The sequence below is a fragment of the Mytilus edulis genome, chromosome 11 (genome assembly GCF_963676685.1).
Source record: "Mytilus edulis chromosome 11, xbMytEdul2.2, whole genome shotgun sequence".
Taxonomy (NCBI): domain Eukaryota; kingdom Metazoa; phylum Mollusca; class Bivalvia; order Mytilida; family Mytilidae; genus Mytilus; species Mytilus edulis.
The window spans coordinates 76833065-76853926 of record NC_092354.1 but is presented as its reverse complement, the minus strand read 5'-3'; the positions used below and the strand labels follow the sequence as shown (position 1 = coordinate 76853926).

At 31.2% G+C, this 20862-nt stretch overlaps 1 protein-coding gene across 1 annotated transcript in view; it reads right to left on the bottom strand.

Moving 5' to 3' along the window:
* Nucleotides 1-20862, bottom strand: part of LOC139496307 (leucine-rich repeat-containing protein 15-like) — a 165169-nt gene that overhangs the window by 16610 nt on the left and 127697 nt on the right. The window contains exons 2-10 of the mRNA XM_071284812.1: nucleotides 16324-16514; nucleotides 15665-15736; nucleotides 15016-15087; nucleotides 11974-12045; nucleotides 9891-9962; nucleotides 7544-7615; nucleotides 4383-4454; nucleotides 3844-3915; nucleotides 3184-3255 (exon numbers count right to left, since the gene is read on the bottom strand). Of these exons, the coding sequence (XP_071140913.1) occupies nucleotides 3184-3255; nucleotides 3844-3915; nucleotides 4383-4454; nucleotides 7544-7615; nucleotides 9891-9962; nucleotides 11974-12045; nucleotides 15016-15087; nucleotides 15665-15736; nucleotides 16324-16514 (767 nt within the window). The remainder of the gene's footprint in view (nucleotides 1-3183; nucleotides 3256-3843; nucleotides 3916-4382; nucleotides 4455-7543; nucleotides 7616-9890; nucleotides 9963-11973; nucleotides 12046-15015; nucleotides 15088-15664; nucleotides 15737-16323; nucleotides 16515-20862) is intronic.

The window sequence follows — 20862 nt, the reverse complement described above, 5'->3', positions numbered from 1 at the left end:
AATGCAAATAAAGTTAAACATAAATTTAACATATACATTGTAATTCATTCTAAATAATAAGTGTTAAATATTAGGAAGCAGATAAAACAAACAACAAGTTACACTGAAAGAAGAAAATGTGTATTTAGGAAATATTAAACAGTCTCTGTCTGTGACTTATTGCTACATATCACATGTATAAGAATAAGGCGACGATCCAAAAGAGAGGGCTCGGAATAAGTCTGCTGACTAGAGACATCTGTGTGCGCTGAATCCGACCTTGGACACAAATAATAGACCAACTAATCATACATATTGGTTTGTTTATTTTTATTACTTTCTATTGACAGTATCTTGTTGAAATTAAGATATATATATAACATGTATAACGAGTAAATAAACGTGCAAATACATGCAGTTGAACAAAATGACCAGAAACGGATACAAAGTTTACCAATGATAAGGTCTTTTTAATCTCGTAAAATAGACGAATCGATGTTTTAAACAAACTATAGTGATTCATTGATCATAGAGTGAACGCACGTTAAAGCAGCGTTCACAAATTTTGATAGTTAACTTCAATGTTCACGTTTACTATAAACATGATACAATTATAGTGCTTAAGATCAATTATTTCCCCTATTTTTGCAAGAATTTGATTTTATAACGTGATCTTTAATAAGTTAAAATATAAAAAATTTAACATATAAAAAACACTGCTGCAACTTAATTAGCATAAATCTTTTGTTAATTTGCAAACAGAGAACTAATTATTGTGTGTTGAACGATTATTAAGTTTTGCATCCTTTTTCAAAGAAAAAATTCTAGATAAGAAGAAAAACGGTTTAAAGAAGATCACATTTGTGTAGATACGAATTTATTATGCTGTCATTGGCAACCTTACACAAAGTAACTGTTTAACTGAACCTTCTGTTTTGATATGTGTGATTGGTATACATTTTGATTATTTATATTGTCAAAACAAATGTAAAGAAAGGATATGAAATAAATGACAATAAATTTCAGCTGAACATAGTAAATCAAGAGGGCAACACATATATACCAGTAAGAGACAAGCAGCATGTTTAACCCTTCAAAAAAAGTTAGTGTCTATTGCAGTTGAGGATAAATTTAATTGAATTTAATAAGCTATCGGAACTTCAAATAATCATCATTCTTTATCCGCTAATGTATAAAACGAATGGTTAACAAAATGTGTGTATAAAGCTAAACAGATGCTATGTAAGAAAGTTAAAACGTGCTTTACACTCTTAAGAACAAAATGCACGTGATAGAATCATCTGGTGTTCCTAAATATAAGACCGTGTAAGCGGACACTTTTGATTTATAATAATAAAAACACACTATAATCTAAAAACAACATACGCCAGTAGCCTCATTAAATTCTATTATCTGATTGCTATTATGTGTGTTTCATTTATCAACGTCCTACTTACAGAAGTATTTATTGTGAGCCAAAGCACATGCTTTAATTGATTTATTTCGTATTTTGTTGGAATCATAGTCATTTCGTACCCTAACCATTTCGTAACCCCATGTCGTACCCTGGCAAAAACCATCTCGTACCCTGACCATTTCGTACATAGACCTTTTCGTACCTCATTGTATATTAAATATCTATTTCCCGTGCATGAGGGAGATATGAAGATTTGTTCACCCAAGAATATTCATATTTCACGAGAGCTGTGCCCGAGGGAAATATGATTTTTTGTAGGGTGAACAAATTTTCCTGTCTTCCCAGGCCAAGAAAAATTAATGTTTTATTCTACTGCTTAAAAGATATTAGTTAACATACTTGTTTTCTTCAGTTTGTGTTTTTTGTAACTAAACACAACATGTACACAATGATAATAAGACCGATTAAAAGGTGATCAAATATTTTAAAACATATACTGTGGGTAACGTCGCTCAAGGCAATCCCGGCGTCAGAGGGGAATATGATACTCAGAAGGGAATATGAAGTTTTTTTTCGACGTCACGTGGAATAGTTACAACCAATCGGATGTTTATTTCGCTAGCAAAATCAACATGCAGTGGAATAATAAAAATGATACCATTTCGTACCTTATGGAAGATTATTTCGTTCCCATTACAAGGTTTGTATGTATACCATTTCGTACCTCATGGAAGATTATTTCGTTCCTATTACAAGGTTTGTATGTATACCATTTCGTACCTCATGAAATATTTATATATATACAATTTCGTACCTCATGAAAGATTTATATGTATACCATTTCGTACCTAATGGAAGATTTATATGTAATACCATTTATGCCTCATAGATTTTTTTTTCTATTTCATTTCGTACGTCATGGAAGATTTATATGTATACCATTGCGTACCTCACGGAAGGTGTGTGTGTATTATATTTCATACGGCCCATGGAAGATTCTTACATGTTAAATGTCTTGTGGAAAACTATTCCATAGACGTATACTCCACATGCCCTTATTGTACAATTAACCCTTCATGAATAAATAAAAAAAACAAGCAGACTTAATAATCATTGTATTTTACTGTTGGTATGCATATACAAAACAAAATAAACAGCAAGCACTAATGAAAAAAAAAACACGAATCAGATACGAAATTGAATTGTTTTTCCAGAATTAGAAATTTGTCCTCCATGATTGAATTGTGTCAGATTTTGTGTTAACCAGGACAGTTCATCAAATTGATAGTTCACCTCATATAATTGGTTTTGCTCATGATACAAGGCTATACGCTGACCTGTACATGTATCTAATTACAACAATGTGCTGTCGGAGTCTACGCATTTTGCAACGATTTAATGATGTGTTAACTTTAAATAATGTGTTCTTAAAATATACAGGTACACACAAATATCGAAGACTTGGAAGGTTTGTAAATGAGGATGGTTCTATTGTAGCTATTTAATTGTAATACAGCTGTCTAAAATGAGAAGGTTATGTTATTTGAATGTGTTAGTCCTTTAAACCATAAAAAACAATGCTGAAAATTATATTGTTTGATGAATATGTTACAATCAAATCAATCGAAGTAATCTTATAGATTATTCTGAAAACGTGGAAATGATTTGTAGACGTCACATATATGAAGTACCATATACTTATTCTATCAGATTTTGTCAAGCCAGGACGTTTACAACGATTAATATGATACGTTAATAGAAATCTAACTAAAATAACAAATACTCACAAATAATAAAGACTTGGAAGATTCATAAAGGTGAATGCTTCTATTGTTGAGATTGCATTGTTTTGCAGCTGTCTTAAAAGATGTAAAGATACATTTAAGTTTAAGTGTATAAGTTTATTCCGATAACTTTTGTGGATACAATAATATTCTGAAAACAATAGTAACAAAGGCGAACATGTAAAATACAATGTCAATTTCAAGGAGTTGAGGTGAGAATCGGATATATTCAGCACACACATACATTCTTGCAATCAACTTCGATTTAACTATTAATATTTAGATGTCAGATAAATGTTCACGAGGCAACCACCATCCAACATAAACATTATCATCAACATCATTGAATATAGAGTTTAGTATGTATTCTATATATAGATCACACTATATAACAAGCATTTAATCTAAAGATAAAGAAAATAAAACAAACAACAAGTTATACTCAAAGAAACAAACCCAGAAAATGTGGGTGTTAAAACTCAGTTACTCATATCAGAATAATGATAAAATCTAGTAGAGGAGGCTTGGAATATATCTGCTGACTAGTGACAAACGAAAGCGCTCCACTCCTGAATCCGTCTTTGAGCTTAATTTCTAAATTTACAAATTATAGATATTGTCTATTTTAAAAAAATAAAACATAATAAATACATTACGACTTACAGCTGATATAAGTTGGTCATGTTGATAAACGTATTACGTTGTAATGACCGTATCTTGTTGTTATACAGATATCTTAAAAGAGAAAACAAACGTGCTTTACTAAAACAAAATACACACACCAGTCAAATACAATGATAAAAATCGGATAAACAGTTTACCATTGTTAAGGTCTTTTAATCTAGTGGAAAGAAGATAAGAAGATACATAAATACATTAACAATTTCATGACCTACCATTTGACGTAGAATGGGTGTTTCAACATGATACTCGAATCCTGCTATTCTATCATCTATTATGAAATAATATTGACGTAAATTCACATACACGAATGACATAGACAATTTAGTTTGAATCAACTTTCTAACATCTATAGAAGCTACCAACTATCGCTAGTACCGTCTACAATATTTACACAGGTTAAAATCAGATCAAGATCAATCATATTTTGAATACTTATATCGATTCTGCGTTCACGTACCCATATTGATCTCCTTTACAAATGCGTTAATTGAAATATATAAAGGAATATAGTTACTCACAAATACTGAAGACTATGAAGACCCATGAAAGAAAATGGTTCTATTGTAGATATTTCATTGTCGGCTATGTGTCTGAAAAGATAAGATTATATAAGTTGGGTGATTTCTTTAAACAAACATAAACAAAACTTAGAATTATATTGATTTATGAATATCATGTTACCAAAAAAAAATTAAAGTGGTACCTAACACTACAGCGAGATAACTCTGTAAAATCAACAGAACGTTTTAATGACGTTATGTTGTTAAGGGAATATTAGGCATCTCAATGATCAAAATGAGTGATTGTCAAACTGCTATCTTACCGGTATAATTTTTCTGATTTAACGGATGGTTCAAATTTTTTGAATTTTTTATATTTTTGTTAAAGGGTCAAAGTAAATACTGAGTCAAAATTTTATGAAAATTAAACGAGCCAAATTAATTTTAGTGAAAGTGTAGGATACCACCTTAAGTAATTGTATAGATTATGATGACAAAATGGACATCAGTCATAGACGTCACACATTTGACACAGCCAATTAATTGTATTTATAGGGCATATATTTGATGTACTTGTTAAAGATTATTACGAATGAAATAAAAAGTGGAATAAACGTCAAGTATCTTGCAATGAAAAAAGTATATCTGAAGGTATAAGTACATATAGTACCAGATTGAACCAGATGTTGGAAATTTAGGACCTTTACTAAGATTGATATAATGCATTAATTGCAATCTGGTTAAAATATACAGGTACTCACAAACAAACACAACATTACTTGGAATTATTTTGTTTGGTGAATATCACGTTTTAAAGCATTCATCTAAGTAATTTTAAAAAGTTTATGAACAAAAATATGAATGGTAGACTCAGCTCAGTTATCTGTAAGGAATATGTATTAATATATTTCTGTCGTTGTTATGCATGTTACAGATTGATAAGAATAACAGGGGCTGTGAGATATATGTCAACAATAATAGAGCGTTCTCACATTTTTGATTGAGGGTAGGAACAAACGTTAAAGGAGCATGTATTACATTAAAATTAATAACATTCGGATAAATGTTCACCAGACAACAACCAACTAACGAACGATAATCTTCAGCATTAATGCAAATAAAGTTAAACATGAATTTAACATATACATTGAAGTTCATTCTACATAAAAAAAGTTAAACATGAATTTAACAGATACATTGTAGTTCATTCTACATAAAAAGTGTTAAATAATAGTAAGAAGATAAAACAAACAACAAGTTATACTGAAACAAAACCAGAACATGGGTGTTTAGGACATATTAAGGACAGTCTCTGTCTCTGACTTGTTGCTACATATAACATGTATACGAATAAGGCGAATATATAAAAGAGGGGGTTCGGAATATGTCTGCTGACTGGACACACATTATAGACCAACTAATCATAGATATTGGTTTGTTCATTTTTATGACTTTCTTTTGAAAGTATCTTGTTGAAATAAGATACATGCAGTAAAAAAAAAATACCAGATTCGGAACAAAGTTTACCGATGATTAGGTCTTTTTAATTTCGTTTAAAAGTCGAACCGATGTTTCAAACAAACTGCTATAATATATTGATCATAAAAGTGAACGCACGTTAACACACCGTGAACACATTTTGGTAGTTAACTTCAATGTTCTTGTTGACTATGAACATGACAGAATTATAGTGCATCAGGATCAATCATGCCCCCTTTTTTTGCAAGAATTTAAAAAGATTTGAACATTTTGAATTTGATTTTTTAACATGATATTTACTGATATTTAAAGCTGATACTTCAAAATGAAATTTAGGGTTTATGATATATGATTAATATGTAGTTGGATAACACCGACAATAAAGTCTCGGTTTTTTCATTGTTCAGATTTTATAATTAAAATGTAGAAGGTTTAATGCGTCCTGGCTAAAACATGCGACTGACTTATCATAAAGTGTGTTAAGCTCTTCAAACTTACCTGGACAAAATCGTTAACAAAAAAATTACACGATACACAATGTTTCAATTCAAACGTAAACTACAGTTTTAAGTACTATTTGTCAATTTCCAACTTTTTAACATCGTCTACAATTGCACATATAACTTATTACGTTAGACAAAGGACGTTTTCTGTACACATACTTTTGTTGAAAAGGTTTGTAGAAAATTTACGTACTCATTTGAAACATACATATCTGACACTTGTCTGACATCCTTTTTGTTCTACCTTAACCTGCATTTAACACAAACATGAATACATTGCAACTTAGTAAGACAAATTAGCGATAACTCGTAGAACCGTAAGATATCGTGTTCGCTAGTCAATAACTTGTATATCATAGAGAGGTTGACTCATAAATAGATCTTATCTAGAACATTAACAAAACTATATAAGGAAGAGATCTCCGAATGGTAAATACACGTCTATTTTAGCTATTTCGAGATTATCACTACCTATCATATTTTTTCAAAGGCAAACATTTCCTCTAAAGGCAATGGTTTTGATAAAGAATCAACTCACGATTTCGTTCATTTTTCTATAACTGTAGATTTTTTTTTGGTGTTTAAAGATTCCCACTTTCTTCACAAACGAAATGTGTTGGTTAAATAGTTTTTGCAGATGAGTGACAAATTTCGTCAAATGATTTATTTGCAAACAATCTGTGCTTTCTAACTCTTTTTATACGAGGCATCCGATTCAATGACATCAGTTCGACCGAACTCCGAAAAGCAGACTGGTTCGAAACTGAAGCAATAAATTACTGCTGTTCAATAAATTCCGTGTATGACAAGTAACAAATATACTTTAATGAGGCATCAAGCAAACGACAAATAACAAAAAAAAAAATATGCAAATGCAACATGCAGTCTTATATTGTAGACGGATCTAAAGACAACATGACTATAAAAAGTTGGTTTTATATTTTTAACCATCACATACAAGCTGACAACCACTAAATATTATGTATGTTTGAAAATGTCAATCTGTCCATATTTAAATAAAGGCAACAGTAGTATACCGCTGTTTAAACTCATAAATCCATAGGCAAAAAACAAAAACCTCTATGAAAGCAATTATTGAAAACATAAGGGTTAATAAAACCAGTATTGAACATTTTTATATGTGTCATTATTGTTTAAAAGTAATACTAGTAACATAGTAAAAATATCCCAACTTACAGTTGATCCAAGTTTGTCAGATTGATAAACATATAACTCACTAATGACCGTATCTTGTTTTTATACAAATATCTAAAAAAGATAAAACAAACGTACATCCCTATAACAAAATGCATGCTGTGAATATTATAATCACAGAAAGCATCAGTAGTTTATCGATGTTGGAATCATCTAGTAAAACGACAAGTATACACGTACAGGGAATATGTGCGTCGACTCGATACTTGTCTACTGCTTTAAAAAATGTACCTGCATCAACAATGAAAGGTTGTTCACATTAAAGAATATCCAAACGTGTTTTAAAGTAAATTGATGACCAATAGCATTGAGTTGAATCGACATCGAGACATGTAAAGACGACACTGACATACACCGGTACAAATGGTATGTACTTCAATGTTGCACTCTGTTCAAATCAAACCATAAACTATTGAACGATTGAATGCATTACCATCGGAAAATGTCTTTTCAAAAGATGTTTAAACTGAAAACGTTACGTTTTTTCAATAGTATATATAAGTGTTATATTATAACGAATAATCAAAATTATATTCGCATGTGTGGTTATTTGACCATATGGGTATATACTCATATGGTCAGACGGTACGCGTATGGTCGGGATAGTTAACAGGTTTAATTTCAATACATATCTCTTCATATAACCCTTCTAATTGTCACGTCATTAAAAAGACACTACCGAAGGTCATTTTATTATAAAGATCTATTAAGAATTATAATAAAACAGATTTTAACTTAAAATAAATAAGCAGTTTCACACAGTTAATTTCATCACTAGTCAAAACTATAGTGAACAAATTTTATTTTTCTATATTTTCATTACCGATATGTTATAAGGATTGAATGGCCAAATATCGACTCGGGGAAAATAACTTCCAAAAGTATCTCAATGATCTGTCACAGAACAAGTCAACTGTTTCAAAGATATAAAGAGTATAATAATTTGTTTCCATTTGCAACTTTACATAATTAGCATGAACAGTGCACTATTCAGAATTTTATAACTTAAAAAATGAAGGGTGTCACCGGCAAGAACAGTAGTTTATTTTTAAGGATGTCTGGTAATTCAGTCATGATATACTAGATTTTTTTTAAAACACCGTAGACACATCGGAGTGACCCAGGACCCAATAAAAGTTATGGTACAGTGTGTAAGTCATTGTCACTCTATGTATACATGCAAGAATACAATGAGCCATGACAACTAACTTCTGCCTCAATAGTTAACGTGTATGTAGCCTTTGAATTGTAAGTAATACACATGATAAATTTGCATGTAGCAATCATTGTTTTTATAAAATTTTCTAATGCATATTATTTAAAAACAATAATACCTGTATGGTCTAAATACTCATGTGGCCCAGCCCGTTAATAGCCAAACGAGTATATACTCATATGGTCCGACCGTACGCGAACGGTCGGACCATACGCGTATGGTCGGACCATATGAGTATATGCATGTGGTCATGATCATACGCGTATGGTCCAAATACTCATATGGTCCGGAACAGTTATATGACAGTCAGTTTTGACTCAAACCTGCTGATTCCTTGCAATATCTCTATTTGAATCATTTTTACAATAATTACATTGCTTGTTTGTTTTGTTTTAATTTGAATTCAAAAGGTTTATCACGATTCATCATGCATCAACATATTGCTAACTGAATTCTTATATATTCTAAGGATTATCATGTATCAACATTTCGTTGTTTTTTTTTTTAGGAACAAATACAATTCTTAAGTGGTCAGCATAATATTAAGAATGGGAAAAGGGAATGATTTAAAGATGTTTTATTCTGTAAATTAGTTCGTTGGTATAAATAAAAAAAAATGATACACAGGTTCTGACAAGTATCGAAGGTTTTAAAAATTTACAAAAGCGAATGGTTATGTGTTGATATTTTGTTTCTATACAGATATCTTAAAAGAGAATATTTCAAACGTTGAATACATACTCCTTCTGAAAGTACCATTTTATTTTAGCAAACTGAATTATGTGGCATATGATCAACGTTTCATCAACGAATACTTTTAGTATTGTTATGTTTTAGAGTTATACTCGTTGATTTCGTTTATTGTTTCTATACGATTTGCAGACTGTTGGCGTCCATGATAGAACTGTTTGAGATTTTGTCTAGCCATGATCTTTAAGTAGCATTTATAGTTTTCTACAAATTATGGGGTATTGTCTGATGGTTCAATCCTCTGTGATGACCTGTATTTATTTCATCAATGTGTTATCACATTTAAACTTTTCTATCGATTTTTAATGTTTCAGTCTTAAATATTGCGTCAACTTAAATCGGAATAAATAAAACATAAATTACAAATATCGAAGACTTGGAAGATTCATAAAAGTGAATGCTTTGATTGTAGATATGTTATTGTTATAAAGATATCTGAAAAGTGAAAAATACATCAAATAAATCTATAACATTGACACAAACAGAACAACACATTACAATTATAATTTGTTATGAATAATATGTTACTACTAAATCAATCAAGATCAAAAGAAATAAAAAGAGCAGACGACAACCAAACGATAATCAAAGTTATATAAAGCATATTTATGTTTATGTTTTTTGTGCTTGATAAAAGATCAAGACATTTACAGGTTGAATGTTAATTTGACTAAAAGAAATTATGAGATAGAGATAAACATCAATTATGTTACAAACAAACGAAATTATAAATTAAAATACATCTAGAGGTTAATATATAGTCATCCACAGTAGAATGGTGTCTGTCAAACTTTGAAACGTCCCAATTCTACAAGAACTGTTGTTATGTTTATTGGCATTGATAAAAAAAGAAAAACACTGTCTTTTGTTCCGAATAAAGCGATAATGCGAGATTATAAAACTTAAACAAATAATAATATATCGACTGACATACTCCAGCTGTCTCATGATATTAAACATATTACTTTCTAATGACTTTATGTTGTTGATTTGTAAATGTCTAACAAGTGAAAACAGACTTGCTTTGTTTAATCAATATAAACGCAGTAAAAAGCAATTTATTAGTAGTAGAAAAGACACAGATATAGACACGGACACAGATTGATGAATGTTCTTGAAATACAAAAGGACAGAGAACAGATAATGGGATACGCATCTCATGTTATATTAAATCACTCACAATATAATACATGCATTCATGATTGTTTAGAAGTATGAAAATGTACAGACGTCATCAAAATTAGGTATTTTCAGAGGGCCGTAGCAGAAATAGAAGCAAACCACTGTATGATTTTTTTCTTCTCCAATTATTTTTTTACAGTCATATCAATCCAAAAATCAGGTTTAGAACAAAAGTTTAATTTTAGAAATTTTTGACTCCTCAGAGGTGTACATCCTTAATGTTTAACATTTCGTATTAAGATTGACACATTTGTCCCAATAGCATGTTTAGCTATGAACTGACCGAAGTATACACAAGATATAAAAACATTATATATATATATATATATATATAAAACAAACTGTACAGAGCAATGTAGATATCTAAATATGCAATAGACTATACAGATGTCTCCACAAGGTAGCTAGTTGCTGACCATAGTATATATAAAAACGTAGTTTGTTTCACTGTCGAATACACGACGACAGTCACTATCTCATTTGTATTTTTGAAAGATGGCATTCTCTATTTCATGATTTTACAAAATGAAGATGAAAGTACATGTATAGGAAATAAAAATCGTTTTAAAAACATCTCTTTGTTAAACGAACATAGAAACGCTCTTTAGAATATAATACGAAAAAGTGTACAAAAAACCCAATAAATACAATAGATTGGAATTCTAGAAGATACTATATTTCCGCATCACTGACAGATAAAGATCTTGCTAGTTTATATGATTAAACCAACTAACAGTACATCATTGTTGGTATCAATCTAGGTAATAGTTTTTACAGAATATAGACGCACCCATTAGTTTGCTCATTATACCTTCGGAATTTACATTTAATACCAATCCAATGTAAGGAAAGATGCATCGACTAATGATCGAATAGTACCCTTTGTAATTACTCTTTGTGATTAGCAACGCACCATTATTTTTATTTTCCCAGTGCTAAACAGAAGTACGACTAAAGGCATAATGAAATCATCGGGTATTTACAGTACACATGTAATGGTGTTGACAACGGCTTAGTAAATGAAATATATTTACTGACATGTGCTCGTCCAAAGCTCTTTTATAAATATAGTATTAACATTGATTAAGACAGCTCAAACTTTAACTTTTGAAATGTATTGATAAGCATGAAGAAACAATAGCACCTGTATAAACAACATGCTCTCCAACTTATTGAATAAAGCTAAAATAGTTATGATTATAGATATATGAGTTAATTGATTATTTGAAGAAAACAAAACACACAAATAAACATCGTGACTCACAGTCGATACAAGTTTGTCATGTTTACAAACGTATTGCTTTCTATAGACCTTATCTTGTTATATTGAAGATCTCTGAAATATAAAACATGCCTGGGTCACTATTATACATGGCAGGATAACAGATCAAAATTAATTATTGACATAAAATAGTTTCACCAACAGTTGCTATCTGCTTTGTTTTTGCAAAACATCAATGACCTTGACCTAAAAACAGAACAGTTGTTGTTAATTGATATCATATGTACATAAATAATATTCAATACTTACATATATTAGTATGACAAATCTGAACAGTATGTTTTGTTATTTTGTGACAAATATCATAGATTTTCTAAGATATGTTTGATGAAATTTTAAATATTTAATTTGAAATAAAATGTTGATTAATTCCTTGGAAACAAATTAAACGGAATTATGTACAAAAAAAACGGAATTAAATTTGCTGACATATTCCACGTTATAAGTAGATACGTTTTTGGTTTGTATAACAGCTCAGTTGTTTGATTCCATTTTAGTTATTGTCATTCATCTGTCACAACAGAATGCAGGTATTTATTTTATATTTTTTTCTGTTTAAGTAATAACATTCACATAAAAAAACAGATAAACAAGTGCACGATGGGTAAGGTTGTCCTACGATAAAACATTATATGCTGGTGATTCGGTCCTGACTGGTGCTGGTAATCATTGCAAATATGTAAATACAGACGAAAATTATGATTTTGACGTTTTCTCGCATAAAAAATGGATGAGAGGAAACTGTTGAGATTATTAAATTAGGTTTCTTGTGATTTCAGAGGCAAACAACTAAAAATGATACTCTCTAAACAGTTTCTGCTGGCGTAAAAACAAAACTGATTACTTTTAGAAAGTCTAGAACTGAAAAAATAAAACAAAAATGCTCCTGGAGTCCGCTATATATACCCAAATCCACACGACAAAATTATTTTGTGAAAAACTGTGCAGTATATTCAAATTGTGCATTTTGTCAGTTTAGACGTGTCCTGGTTCTGTGCTGGTGGATCCTTTCATTGTGTTGATGGGTCTAGATACGGTACTGGTGATTTTAGGTAAACATTTGTCATAATTTAAACCAACGTTACAGAATCAAATAAATTTGCCTGATTATTGTATTCAATCGATCTTGTCACTCCTGTTTTTTTTCCATTTGTGCATCCATTTGGCTGTTTAATATGGGTTTCCAAATAAATAATACTTGTATAACATAAAAGGGCAACATATCCCGTCCATATTTGAAGACATGTATATATTTAGAATAGTTTATTTAAGATATGTAAGGGCCTTCAAGGCATTGTTCTCGACATGAAATGCTAACTGAAACTAAAATGAGTGTTGTGTTCACAACAATTATTGCCATAAATGCATTAGACATCCTGTGGAACATTCTCAGAAGATTGTTTTACTGTTCAATGTATCGTTCATAAAGGGGTTAAACATACGATAAGAAGAAATTGATGGTAATGTTTGGTGAAAATTTAAACCTTCTTTGCAGCAAATACACACAGTTTTTTTTTGTTTTCATTATCTTTTTTACTGAATGTATTATCTTAACTCATCTAAGGAGTGTTCTAGAAGTGTCCTGAAAGTTTGCCGTGATCAAATTAAGTTGTGCTCGATGACAACATTATATTACAATTAGTTTAATTGAGATCTGGAGCTGGCATGCTTATAACTGCTTGTAGTCCCTTGTTAATGTTATGCATCATTGTTACTTTGCTTATGTTATTAAGTTACCTATTCTGACACAGACTCGGACTTCTTTTCAACGGAGTTATAATGTACGTATTGGTGTATCTTTATTTATTCTACATCGTCTATAGTTATAGAGGGAGGGTTTGGATGACACAAAACATGTTTAATCCCGACGTACTTTTGCGCCTGACCCAAGTCAAGAGCCTCTTGCTTTTGTTAGTTCATTTATTTGTTTATTTATTTTTAGTGTGACGTCCATTATTAATGTACTAGTACACACTTTAGGGATCATCCAAACCCGCAACCGGGTGCGGGATGTTCTCGCTGTGTTGAAGACACATTTAGTGACTGTTCGCTGTTTACTGCTCTTTGGTCAGGTTGTGGTTTCGAAGCAATTCTCCATTTCCATCTCAATCGCATTGAACAAAGTACTTTAGTCTATACACCTTTTCGGGTCATTGTTGAAAGTGGTACGGAGATGTATAGTTGTTAACACCTAATTAAGTGGGTTTCTGATAAAAATTTGTCCATTATAAACATGTCACTGCATCGTGTTTATATATGTATTGAATGTTGTACACCGCATTTTGATGGTCACGCAAAAGGATAGAAATAAATCTAATACATATTTTCATATCTCGAAATCATATTACAGTAAATTTTAATTATTGATCATCGATAACAGTAGTTAAAGTCAACTTAAATCTTCAAAATAACAGTTCACAACAAGGCCAATCTCAAGAAAACATAAAACAGCTAATGAGTCAATATCAGTTAACAGAACAAATATCTTCAAAACAACAGTTAACAATAGTTTAAAAATGCCCCAAAAAACTCAACATTACAGATCTTGCATTCGGATTCAAAAATCAAATAAAAAAAAATTAGAAACAACTTTGCTTATATGAAATATCCACCAAATATATGTAAGATATATTTCTTATCAATAACACAAATTTTCCGCATCAATGATCTTAAATATTTGACACTTTTAACTTTAATATAAGAGCACAGAACCAGGACATAGGTACACAGAACCAGGACTGTTTTTAAAATCACCAGCAAATCGTCAGGACAATTTCGTTTACAAATCTGCACGTCTTTTGTAGTATGCATTATAACTGTCTGAATCTACGTCATGTTTACTTTGGTTAATAATAGTCTCATTCACACTCGTACCACAGCTCTTTTGCATATGGTTTTATATAATCTTGGTGTTATGGAAAAAATAATGTGTCGTGAAAAATTTTTCCGCACTTTTATTGTCTAACAAAACTTTCGAATAATTGAAATGAGATTGCAAACTGAATATTTAATATATATACTTACATGTTATACAGTTCCTCACAGTCTGCAAATGTGATTTCAGGAATTTTAATAATCAAATTGTGGCTGATGTAGCTGTTATTGAACAGAAAATCGACAGTTAAATAATTTGTTAGACGATAAAGTAATGTATGTCTGTATATAAGATTTGTTCAATAAAAAAATACTTAGGATTGAAGACATTCCAAAAACAATGTTTCCAGAAGGAATTGAATCAATGTAACCGACTACATTTCATCATGAGACTATATGCATACGTTAAACAGCATGATTACAAAGTAATACAACCGTAGTGTTATGCATGTTGGTTTAGCTTTGTCAATTTGATTAAATCATTATACCCTCCGCCGATGGCGAAACACTTATATACTAGAAATGTTTTCTTCGGAAATTATGTGCCTACTGTGTGGGGAACTATTGTTTCTAAAATAAAACATCAGAAAATTTAAAATCTAATAATCTTAAATATACAGCGTAAACTATATGCAATTGAGACAAATGACATTGTACGTTACTTGATTATTTTGAAGTCAGTCTCTTATACAAGACACACTATAAGCAGATGATAAGTACGATACATTAAACACCTACTGAATAAATGTGGTATCAATTATATATGAAATATGTCACAAATCTAATTGTATGTACATACATAGTGTGTAACTGTGGCATCTTTTTACATAATTGAACATCAATTTCTGTTATGTTGTTATACCGGAGATCTCTAGAAAAAAATCATCAAGTTGAAATATTATCCAGTTCTCTTGATGTGTGTTTTGCAATTAAAAGTGACAGCTACATAAGATTTACCAATATCAGATTACCTTTCATTTGAAAAAAATAAAGTCTGATCTAGTTGGAAGTGACATTATGTTTCTACTAAATGTTGCAAATAGGAGTTCACGGCTGATATTGTAATGTGAATATTCATATTGAATATAAATATTTGTTGCATTTTCAGCCTTATTTTTCCCTATTTTGAGCACATCTTTTTTGAAATCTGGAGCTATCATTCCAGTATCAGCTAGTAATCCGTTTATTATTTATGTATCATTGTCGTTTTCATTAGTTTCTTTTGTTACCTTTTCTGACATCGCACTTCTTTTAAACTGAGTATCAAAATACATTTTACAATTTTTACTCAATCATGCATAGGTTAGAGCTATAGGGGGGTTGAGATCTAACACAACATGTTTTACCCACTGCATTTTTGTGCCTGTTCCAAGTCAGGAGCATTTTGGCGTTTGTTAGTCTTGTAATTAATGACATTGGTAAAAAGGTCAAAAGTAAATAACTCCAGGCCTGACTTACAGATTGTACGTATCCTTTGGAAGTGTTGGAATGCGTCCTAGATATTTAGAGTTACAGTTTATTGTAGAGCCTGACGAATCATCAACACAAGAGCAAGTCGACGGACATGTTCCTTCTACTAATCCAGCACAAATCACAGCAAAAACGAAGATTATAATACTATTCATGCTCATTATATTCATATTACATCGCTGAAAATGGAAAAAAATTGCAACATGAACACATTTACAAAATTTACAAAATAAGAAAAATAGTAAAGATGATATGTAGTCCATTCACAGGAGAAGTAAATGAACAAAAGTCTATCATCAACTTGTTTTAAGAGTATGTTTATTGCGCACTCTTCTTTCAATGGAAAATTGTTGCTTTTGTTAGAGTGAAAAACAATACATGCTAGTACTTGAACAAAATAATGTTCTTACCTGATTGTTTGAAACATAGACAATGATTAAAAAATTTAAACCAACATGCCAATATATTTCTGATATAACATCCCATTATCAAACACGGAAGGAGAAACAATGCATGTCTTACGTAGTTTAGCTTTACAACTGACACAATATCAAATTACTGAGAAAAAAATTAACAAAAATACAATGCACGATGTTTTTTTACTATTATCCGTCTTATACATTTTCACTTAGTGCACAAACACCCATCATATGGAAAATAAAAAAAGGAAGAGTTCCACCAACATTATCAAAATTCAACATTCACTAATTATATAACACAAATTTCACTTACATACTATTATCAATATTGAATATTTGATCAATAAAATTGATTATTAGATTTTAATATTTATGTTCAATATTTAACCTTGAGCATACTTTATCATTCGTTGTTAACATTCGACTGTCAGTAAACATCTGAAACTTATATAGTTGATTCAAGTTCACAAACTTAACATAGCATATTTATAACATTTGATACAAAATTACAATCTTATTTATTTATTTCAGGAATTACTTCTTTTTATTATAAATACCTACTATTACCAATGTTATTTCAACTGATCGGGCGGAGCTTACTTTTTAAGTAGCGTAAGGACAGTCTATTTGAAGATGTGCGTGATAAGGATGATAACCGTTATAATTATAACTGATTTATAATCACCTATCAGTGTCACCAAACAGATATACAAATGGACTGAGTGTATGATATAGGACGCATAACTGAACGCTTTATTGATGAGTTTATCCTGACATACCTGTCTATAGATGGACTGGTCTTAAATAAGCGAACCAGTTAGACCCCGCCCAGTCAAGTGAAATTAATCAAGTAATACATACCTGAAAATTGCATAATTTGTCTGTCTTTTTGACAATTCACTTGGAAGCTCAACATATACCTTCACGAAACTTACCAAAGAGGAAAGCCTGGCTAACCATAGGTCTTGTGTATGTTCCTTTATAATTACAACAAAAGAGGAAGAACTGGATCTTCCCTTTCTGTATTGGAGAACTAAACTACATACAAGAGGAATGACAGATACCAGAGGGACAGTCAAAATCACAAGTGTCCTTACAAACAACGGTCCATATTGCTGGGTCTTCCAAGTGCTTCACAAACCCTCTATCTAAATTATTAACAATTATTTGATCAGCAATAAAGACGAGCTTCAAATTTATTGTGAAACTGCCTATTCTAGAGGTGGCAAGAATCAGATGTGGATACTTAATAACTCCTAAGATCTTTTAGAGTACATACAATCTAAATCTCTTTGACCTTGTAATAATATTAAAACATTTGTCGTTTCTACACAAGTATTTCACATTCCAAACTAAAAGACAAATTGAAATAGTTGGTATTGCCTTGTTTCATAAGCAAGAATGGCCAACGTAGATACAAGTATCTTGTCTTAGGGAGAGATAACACCTACTTTGTAAAGAATCACTGGTCTGATTCAAACAAAAAGTTCTCTGGAACTGACATTATCAAGATTCTTGATTTCTTGATTGACAACATATTTGTTACTTTCGGAGGACGTGTTTTCAACTGACTGTCGGAATTCCAATGGTTAACAAATTGTGCTCCTTTTCTTGCCGACTTTGTTCTTCATACGGGAACTTCTTAGGAAGAAAGATAAGAAGTTTGCAATGTCATTTAACTCTACTTTCCGCTATATAGATGATGTTCTTTCACTCAATGATTGAAAGTTTGGTGACTATGTTGAACGCATTTATCCCATCGAACTAGAGATAACTGATACTACAGATACAATTAAAGAACCTAAGTTAGAACACTCATATACCCCACGTCCCCACATCGTCATTGGAGAAATTAAATAAGTGTAAGAAAAGGAAACTGTATAAGAAAACAAAATTGAATCATAATTTCCTGTCAATATGCACATCTACATAGTATGTCCTTATCATCTACAAAATTTCATGAAATTCTGTTGTGTGGTTTCAGAGGAGTTGCGATGACAAACTGTTGCAGAAGTACATAAATTCCAAGCGAGAGGAGTCAACAGTATAGTGAGGCAAATAAGTTCAAAGGGGCGTAACTCCTAGAAAGAAAATTGAATCGCTATTTCCCATCGATATGGACAACTACATAGTATGTCCTTATTATCTGAAAAGGTTTCGTGAACTTCTGTTGTGTGGTTTGAGAGGAGTTGCAATGACAAACTGTTGCAGTAGTACATTAAAGTAAATAAGTTCAAAGGGGCGTAACTCCTAGAAAAAAAATTGAATCGCAATTTCCCATCGATATGCACAACTGCATAGTATATCCTTATTATCTGAAAAGGTTTCGTGAAATTCTGTTGTGTGGTTTGAGAGGAGTTGCGATGACAAGAAAACAGGACGGACGGACGGACGGGTCAAAAACATTATACCCTCCGCAACCCGTTGCGTGGGGTATAATTAAGTCGGCCTCGTATCTTGACTTACATCTAAAAATTGACAATGAGGGTCGGTTGAAAACAAAACTTTACGACAAAAGAGATGATTTCAGCTTTTCAATTTTGAACTTTCCATTTCTAAGTTGAAACATTCTAGCAGTACCTGCATACGGTGTATACATCTCCCATTTGATACGATATTCCCGTGCTTGCATTTTCTATAATGACTTTCTTGATAGATGGTTGCTGCTCACAAGGAAGCTATTAAACCAAGAGTTCCAAATGGTAAAGTTAAAATCATCCCTTTGTAAATTTTACGGACGCAATCACGAGTTGGTTGACCGTTATGGAATAACCATTCACAAATGATATCGAATATGTTCCTTACGTCGTAACTACAATCCCGAATTAGACAATTTACTCATGTGCACTATTGTTTGTTTGTTTGTCTTTTTCATTTTTAGCCATGGCGTTTTCAGCATATTTTCGATTGATGAGTGTGACTGTCCCTCTGGTTTCTTTCGTCCCTTTTGGTATAACCTCGATATATATTTATATATAGGTAAAAGTTAATTGTTTTTAAAACTGATACAATAGGAAATCATTCGTATGTTAGTGAGGTATAGCCAAAAAACCAAGTCAGCTTAGTTCAGAATTAAAGAATTCACAATTAAAACAAAATACACTTAAATATCTTCTCCAATCATCGTTGTTTTTTATTCAACAGTTATTATTAAAAATTTTATTTTCTATAAAATATTATGATCAATACTACGTTTATGTAAGTAGCATCACACCAATTAATCTTGTAATGATTTGTACCAAATGCATACAAAATTGATATTTAAGGAATGTGCTTAGATGTAATTGCACTGTATCACCGTACGCTCATTACACGGTATTACCGTTATCAAGATTATTTATAAGCAATGTATCTTACGAGAGTCGAATTTTAAAAACTTTCAACTTATCAATGTCGCAAATAGCGTAAAAGTAAAAATTGGAAATCTGTATTCAACGCACTTTAAATCATAACACATGGTAGGTGTAACATATCTTTGTAGTTGAGACAACACAATATAGCAAATAGTCATTAAATGTATTTCCAGTCATTAACATTCATCTGATTGTCTACTGACTATCATGCCGATTGCTAAAAAATAAAGCCAGTTCCTGCATTTCCCCTAAATATGTATGTTTTAAAAACAATAGCGCATACTGTTTACCGATCTGAATCGTTTATTCAAATAGCCGGTACTGCGTTATCGGACCAACACAGACTATGTACCGCTCAAATGCGAGTGTCTTTGATACAAGATGTTCACCAATGTACAGACTTGTCAGTTAACTTTTTGATGGGGCTCTTTTCCGTCTTTTTGAACCAATGAGATTGGAACCTTTGTATGGTGGATTTTTTAGTTTACCAATAAAATAATTGATGCAATCAACATAAGCAACATTTTAAATCACAAGCAGGTAACATAAAAAAATCCACTTTATTTCCAAAACCAGTCTGTTCCTATTGTATCCTACAGTTACACCTGCAAGCAATGCACTGATGATTTAAAATTGTAAGCAAGTATTACATGACCTGATTTAGACCTTAACCTCAACCGTGATTGTTTCCACTGGCCTGATAATTACAGCCAATCTTGATCTATCATTGCTACGGTTCGAAACATATATTTCAA